The following is a 7,950-nucleotide window of genomic DNA, read 5'->3' as shown; positions in this document are numbered from 1 at the left end:
CTGACCCTCCGACAGTGCGGCACTCCCTCAGCACTGACCCTCCGACAGTGCGGCATTCCCTCAGCACTGACCCTTCAACAGTGCGGCTGTCCCCCATCTTGGCTGGATTTGGTTTTGTAGTGATACTGTTGCAATTGAGTTTCTCACTGTCCTGGTTGTCGATCAGAGACAGACACATCAGGGTTAACTACAATGTATTGTTTTGTCCTGAGTTAATGGCTGAGGCGTGTTGTTGTCTTAACTGCTGTTTCTCTCTGTGCTAGCATTATCGGACCCAGCAGCCAAGGAGAACTGTATGTTACACTTACTGCGTTCACTGCCAGAGCCCAATTTCAGCACTCTGCTCTTCCTGCTCGATCATCTAAAAAGGTACAGAATTCACATGCTCTCAGGGGACCACTGCAATGTAACAGACGGTAGAAGCTGGTCCTTCAGAGGCAGACGTGTATACACAGGTTACATTGGCCCAGCTCACAGCCAGGGCTTTATACACCCAACTCAAACATCCACACAACTGCTGCTGCACCACCCTCCACTGCCCCAAACATCTGGCACCACATCCCACCCTCCCAACCCCTCCCTTCCACCCCCACCTTCGCAGTCTCACCCTCACACCCCCATCTTCCCATTCCCTCCCTCGCAGTCCACCCTGACAGTCTCACTGTCCCATCCCAACCTTACGTTGTAATCATCCCAGTCCCCATCCTTTCCTAATCTTTTGCCATTCAGATAATCCACTGTCACGTTCTTGCTCCCCATGTGGATACCCTCATATTTATCCAGATTATACTGCAGTTGCTCACTCACTCAACCTGTCCACATCACACTGAAGTCTGACTGCATCCTCCTCACAGCTCACTCTCCTACACAACGTTGTGTTGTCTTCACAGTAGGCTGATAGCATTCCAAAATTACTAAATAGTCAAGGGGCAAAGGAACCAAGGTAATATATACAATAGCTATCACAAGAGAAGTGTGAGGGAAACAAATGGGCCTGAAGACTGATAAATCTCCAGATATGATGGGATGCAAACTGGGATATGAAAAAAGTAGCTACAGAGATTATGGATATTTTCTTGTAATCTTGCAAGAATCCTTAGATTTTTGGAAACATCCCACAGGATAGGAAAACCACCAATGTAACACCTTTATTTGAAAAGAGACAAAATACAGGTGACTATAGACCAGTCAGCTTAACATATGTTAGTGGGAACATGGTGGTGTGAATTATAAAGGATGTAGCAGCAGAACATTGAGAAACACCTAATCTGAGCCAGCAGAGTCAGCGTGGCTTCATGAAGGGGAAATTATACCTGAAAAACTTCAGTTCTTCGAGGAGGTAAAGGGGAAACAGTGGATGGAATTTATTTGAATTTTCAGAAGACATTAGATAAGGTACCACACATTAGGCTGCTTAGGAAGATAAGACTCCATGGCATTGAAGGTGGTCTATTGAATTAACATGGATAGACGATTGGCTAACTAATAGAGATTGGAGAGATTTTCGTAGGCTGAGGGATGGACTTGGTGGCTTTGTTTTTCTGGTGGCGAGGAGTGATCTGGACATTTCTTTTAACGTTTCTTTTATTGCTGCTTCTGTTCTTAATCCTGTCTTTTGTACACTAAGATGGCACCAGAGAATGGAGCAGAGTGATTGGAAGTCCTTGTCCATGAATCACAGAAAGCTAGCATCCAATTTCAATGGGAAATAGGGAAGGCAATTGGAATATTGGCCTTTCTTTCAAAGGCAATGGAATAAAAGTAGTGCGGCTTTGCTAAAGCTGTCCACAGCAATGGTCAGGTCACAGTTGGAATACTTGGATTCCTATCAAAGGAAAGATAGGCTGAGTCCAGAGAAAGTTCATTTGGCTAATCCTGAGTGTGGAGGGACTGTCGTATGGAGAGAGATTGAGTTGGTTGTGCCTGTGCTGATTGAAGTTTAGAAGAATGAAAGGCAACCTTATTGAAACATAGAAGATTCTTGGAAGGCTTGACAGGGTGGATGCAGAGAAGTTGTTTCCCCTTGTGAGACAGTCTCAGACCAGACAGCATCATTTCAGACTTGGGGTCAAACATTTAAGATAGAGATGAAAACAAATTTCTCTTCGAGGGGAATTCTTTACTGCAGACAACTGTTGAGGCTGGGTCATTAGGTGTATTCATGACTGAGATAGATAGATAGATGGTTAATCAGTAGAAGAATAGAGGGTATGGGGACCATAGAACATTACAGCACAGAACAGGCCCTTCAGCCCTCAATGTTGTGCCGACCTATGGAACCAATCTGAAGCCCATCTAACCTACACTGTTCCATTAAATGCCCTTAAAGTTGGTGAATCTACAACAGTTGCAGGCAGTGCATTCCACGCCCCTACTACTCTGTCACATCTGTCCTATATCTATCACCCCTCAATTTAAAGCTATGCTCCCTCGTGCTAGCCATCACTACCCAAGGAAAAAGGGCTGTCCCTGTCCACCCTACCTAATCCTCTGATTATCTTGTATGTCTCAATTAAGTCACCTCTCAACCTTCTTCTCTCTAACGAAAACACCCCCAAGTCCCTCAGCCTTTCCTCATAAGACCTTCCCTCCATACCAGGAAACATCCTAGAAAATCTCCTGTAAACTTTTTCCAAAGTTTCCACATCCTTCCTATAATGCAGTGACCAGAACTGTACGCAGTACTCCAAATGCAGCCACACCGGTTTTGTACAGCTGCAGCATGACCTCATGGCTCTGAAACTCAATCCCTCTACCAATAAAAGCTAATACGCCGTATGCCTTCTTAACAACCCGATCCACCTGGGTGGCAACTTTCAGGGATCTATGTACATGGACACGGAGATCTCTCTGCTCATCTACTCTGCCAAGAATCTTACCATTAGCCTGGTACTCTGCCTTCCTGTTGCTCCTTCCAAAGTGAATCACTTCACACTTTTCTGCATTAAACTCCATTTGCCACCTCTCAGCTCAGCTCTGCGGCTTATCTAAGTCCCTCTGTAACGTGCAACATCCTTCAGCACTATCGACAATGCCACCAACTTTAGTAAATTTGCGGATGACCCATCTCACTAACTCATCTCTCTACACCCTCATCTCAGTCATTTATAAAAATGACAAACAGCAGTGGCCCCAAACAGATCCTTGAGGTACACCACTAGTAACTGAACTCCAGGATGAACATTTCCCATCAACCACCACCCTCTGTCGTCTTTCAGCTCGCCAATTTCTGATCCAAACCGCTAAATCACCCTCAATCCCAAGCCTTCGTATTTTGTGCAATAGCCTACCTTGGGGAACTTTATTAAACGCATTACTGAAATCCATATACACCACATCAACCACTTTACCCTCATCTACCTGTTTGATCACCTTCTAAAAAAACTCAGTAAGGTTTGTGAGGCAGGACCTACACTTCACAAAACTATGTTGACTATCTTTAATCAACTTACTCCTTTCTCGATGATTAGATATTCTAACTCTTATAACCTTTTCCAACACTTACCCACAACTGAAGTAAGGCTCACTGGTCTATAATTACTAGGGTTGTCTCTACTCCCCTTCTTGAACAAGGGGACAACATTTGCTATTCTCCAGTCTTCTGGCACTATTCCTGTAGACAATGACGGAAAAAAGATCAAAGCCAAAGGCTCTGTAATCTCCTCCCAGGCTTCCCAGAGAATCCTAGGATAAATCCCATCTGGCCCAGGGGACTTATCTATTTTCATACTTGCCAGAATTGCTAACATCTCCTCTTTGTGAACCTCAATCTGGTCTAGTCTAGTAGCCTGTATTTCCGTATTCTCCTCGACTACATTGTCTGTTTCCAATATGAATACTGGCGAAAAATATTAATTTAGTGCTTCCCCTATCTCCTCTGACTCCACACACAACTTCCTACTACAATCCTTGATTGGTCCCAATCTTTCTCTAGTCATTCTTTTATTCCTGATATACCTATAGAAAGCCTTAGGGTTTACCCTGATCCTACCTGCCAATGACTTCTCATGTCCCTCCTGGCTTTTCTTGGCTCTTTCTTTAGGTCTTTCCTGCTAGTTTGTAACTCCAAAGTGCCCTAACTAAGCCTTCATATTTCATCCGAACATAAGCTGCCTTCTTCCTCTTGACAAGAGATTCAACTTCTTTAGTAAACCACGGCTCCCTCGCTCAATCACTTCCTCCCTGCCTGACAGGTACATATTTATCAAAGACGCGCAGTAGCTATTCCTTGAATAAGTTCCACATTTCTAATGTGCCCATCCCCTGCAGTTTCCTTCCCCATCCTATGTTTCCTAAATCTTGCCGAATCGCATCGTAATTGCCTTTCCCCCAGCTGTAACACTTGCCCAGTGGTGCACACCTATCCCTTTCTATCACTAAAGTAAACATAACCAAATTGTGGTCACTATCATCAAAGTGCTCACCTACCTCCAAATCTAACACCGGCCGACTTCATTACCCAGTACCAAATCTAATGTGCCCCTGCCCCTTGTTGGCTTGTCTGTGTACTGTCAGGAAACCATCCTGCACATTTTGGCCAAAACTGACCCATCTAAAACTATAGTATTTCCAGTCAATATTTGGAAAGTTAAAGTCCCACATAACAACTACCCTGTTACCCTCTCTCCTATCCAGAATCATTTTTGCTATCCTTTCCTCTACATCCCTTGAACTATTTGGAGGCCTATAGAAGGCAGGAAAGCGGAGTTGAGGATTACCCGATCAGCTATGATCGCACTGACTAGTGGGGCAGACGTGATGGGCTGAATGACCTATTTCTGTTCCTATATCTTATAAAGTTATTTAATTAGTCTGCCATTACATTGTTTCCTTTTATAACTTCCCCTGTTGGGTCTGGGTGGATTACTCTTCACAGGGTCGGTCTGGACTTGTTGGGCCGAAGGGCCTGTTTCCACACTGTAGGGAATCTAATCATGTCCAGACTGTGAGGGGAGAAAGTGAGGTCTGCAGATGCTGGAGATCAAAGTTGAAACTTTATTGCTGGAACAGCACAGCAGGTCAGGCAGCATCCAGGGAACAGGAGATTCGACGTTTCGGGCACAGGCCCTTCTTCAGGAATGAGCAGAGAGTGTTCAGCAGGAGAAGATAAAAGGTAGGGAGGAGGGACTTGGAGGAGGGGAGTTGGAAATGTCTTCTTCTTGACCTCTCCGCCTCCACCCTACTCCGACCTATCACCCTCACCTTGACCTCTTTCCACCTATCACATTTCCAACGCCCCTCCTCCAAGTCCCTCCTCCCTACCTTTTATCTTCTCCTGCTGAACACTCTCTGCTCATTCCTGAAGAAGGGCCTGTGCCCGAAACGTCGAATCTCCTGTTCCCTGGATGCTGCCTGACCTGCTGTGCTGTTCCAGCAATAAAGTTTCAACTTTGATATCCAAATGAATCCAACAAGAACTGGACCAAGCATATGTGGTACTCATAATCTTCTTCATCCTAAGTATACGCATGATTTTACTACAACTGCTAAGTATTTCATCAGTAATATTTTCAGCAACATAACACAAAACATCGCAGATAAGAAAAACTGCAGCATATTAACATGCCAAATTTCCCCTAAAGTAAATGCATTAAAATTCCATCAAATTTGACAATATTGTTATGTATTTGGCTTTAAGGGGTTAACACGTAGGGGGTTCCATACAACAGCCAAGCAGGGTGAGATCAATAGTTGTGATGTTGAGAAGATATGCTCTTCTTCATTAGGGTAAATAAAAGGAGATGCGGTGGAGGGCACCGTCGACCACGTCGGGGGGGAAATTGTGGTCCTTGAAGAAGGAGGCCCTGTGAGGGACCTACATTTGTCTTCACTAATTGTTCTCTTCACATATGTATAGAAGCTTTCACAATCAGTTTGGATGTCCTCTGCAAGTTTACACTCCTACTCTCTTTTTCCATCCCAGGGTTGCAGAGAAGGAACCTGTGAATAAAATGTCTGTACACAATCTGGCAACAGTGTTTGGTCCCACCCTGCTCAGACCATCAGAAACAGAACACAAAGTGCATGCCAACATTGTGTCCGACATCTGGTCTCATGAAGTCATGGCACAGGTACAGTCCATTCACTCAGCCCCTGCACAGTCTCAGGGCTTGGCCACCTGTGGACAGGAGCATATGGGAAGCTAGCAATTCCTAGGTTCAGCTGGTCTCAGTGGAAGGGAGTGGTCTGAGCTGCGGTCATCAGAGTTGGAGCTTCACCTTGGTCTCAGTGCCTTGCTTGTATTCTTTCTTCCTTCTGGCAGTTAACAGCTTCCCCGAGCCTGATCTGCCCTCAGTCACTTGACTGAGTGGTCAGAGCTGGAATGGAACAACAGCCTTAAGGGGAAGAAGCTGCAGGGAGTGAGAGAGAACCAGTCAGAAACCTGCAACTGGCCCTCGACCCAAGGTGTGTGTCGATCAGAAGCTGCAGAGTGCCATCTTTTATTTTATTCTGTTCCTGTCGGGGCAGACTGTCATGGCCAGAGCATGATGTGGAGGAGCCGGTGTTGGACTGGGGTGTACAACGTTACAAATCACACAACACCAGGTTATAGTCCAACAGGTTTAATTGGAAGCACACTAGCTTTCAGAGCACCGCTCCTTCAGTGGGTAGTTATCACCTGATGAAGGAGCAGTGCTCCGAAAGCTAGTGCTGCCAATTAAACCTGTTGGACTATAAGATGGCCAGAGCAGCATTCGTTGCCTATCCTTAAACTGCCCTTGGGAAGGAAGTGGGACAGGGGCCTGCTGCATTGAGGATGGCCATTGGGAGACACAGGGCAATATAGCTGGCCACAAAAACATGGACTAAGGCCTGACTGAGAAATATTGGTTCGGAGAAAGGACTGCAGATGCTGGGGGTCAGAGTTGAGTGTGGTGCTGGAAAAGCACAGCAGGTCAGGCAGCATCTGAGCTGCAGAGGGGCTTATGCCCGAAACGTTGATTCTCCTGCTACTCGGATGCTGCCTGACCTGTTGTGCTTTTCCAGCACCACACACTCGACTGAGAAATATTGGTGTCAGGTTGACGTTAATGGCTGGAGGGGATACCATTGGGACAAGGGGAGAGTACTGTGGGGTGGGGGTTGGAGGATCTCGCTTTGGGCATTAACACTGTTTGTATTCTCATAGGTGCAGGTTCTGTTATATTACTTGCAGCATCCCCCAATCTCCATCACTGAACTCAAGCGAAATACCCTCTACTATTCCACTGATGTGTAGAGATCCTATGTTGGGACCCTCGGAATCCTTCAACTCGAGACAATTGACCAAAATAAAATGAAGATGAAGAATCCATCACATCCCGTTTGAAGTTTGACCTTTATACTGCTATATGCCTGGTGCAAGATGGGGAAGCCGCCCTCTATCGTCCTGTCCTGTGTATATGTGTACAAGCACTGTTGGCTGCCCATCCCTTGCATTGCGTCCTTCGCATGGTGCATTTGTCTTGTTTACTCCTGGAGCTCCAACCTCCTGCTCCTGGATCGACTGTAGTTGCACGAACATTGAGACTTTGGGGCAGCAAACAGTTCATAACCAGCAGGGAGCATCAGCAGGAGTCTGTGTAAGGATCTGTAGTGGAGTGTGCATCAACAGTGGCATTGACTGTGAATGGCATTTCATACACTCCTCTGGTTAATAGTAACCTTTTTGCTTGATAATAAATTGTTTTACACCTGTAGATTATTCTGACCCGCTGTGGGTCACACGTTCATGATAAATAAAAGTAACGTAATATTTGCATAAAAGATACCATTTTCGGTTTGATTTAACATGTCAGGCTGTCTCACTCATACAGACTAAATGATTAGTTTGTGTCCAATTTCACAAAGGAACAATACAAAACCTTATCCAAGTCTGACCCCCCCCACCCATCACTAATTATCCCCACCCTCACTCCCTGACCCTATCCCCTGACCCCACCCCCACTCCCTGACCCCACCCCCACTCCC

The 7,950-nt window shown here is 45.7% G+C and overlaps 1 protein-coding gene across 1 annotated transcript in view; it reads left to right on the top strand.

The window, feature by feature from the left end:
* The window catches only part of LOC122563850 (active breakpoint cluster region-related protein-like), a 16,172-nt gene extending 8,426 nt beyond the window's left edge, over positions 1 to 7,746 (top strand). The window contains exons 6-8 of the mRNA XM_043718044.1: positions 264 to 369; positions 5,924 to 6,071; positions 7,130 to 7,746. Coding sequence (XP_043573979.1) covers positions 264 to 369; positions 5,924 to 6,071; positions 7,130 to 7,219 — 344 coding nt within the window. The 3' untranslated portion in view covers positions 7,220 to 7,746. The remainder of the gene's footprint in view (positions 1 to 263; positions 370 to 5,923; positions 6,072 to 7,129) is intronic.
* Positions 7,747 to 7,950: the final 204 nt, after the last annotated feature.

Source organism: Chiloscyllium plagiosum, chromosome 28, assembly GCF_004010195.1.
Source record: "Chiloscyllium plagiosum isolate BGI_BamShark_2017 chromosome 28, ASM401019v2, whole genome shotgun sequence".
NCBI classification, from domain to species: domain Eukaryota; kingdom Metazoa; phylum Chordata; class Chondrichthyes; order Orectolobiformes; family Hemiscylliidae; genus Chiloscyllium; species Chiloscyllium plagiosum.
The sequence above is the reverse complement of the archived record's forward strand: the minus strand, read 5'-3'. Positions and strand labels throughout refer to the sequence as shown.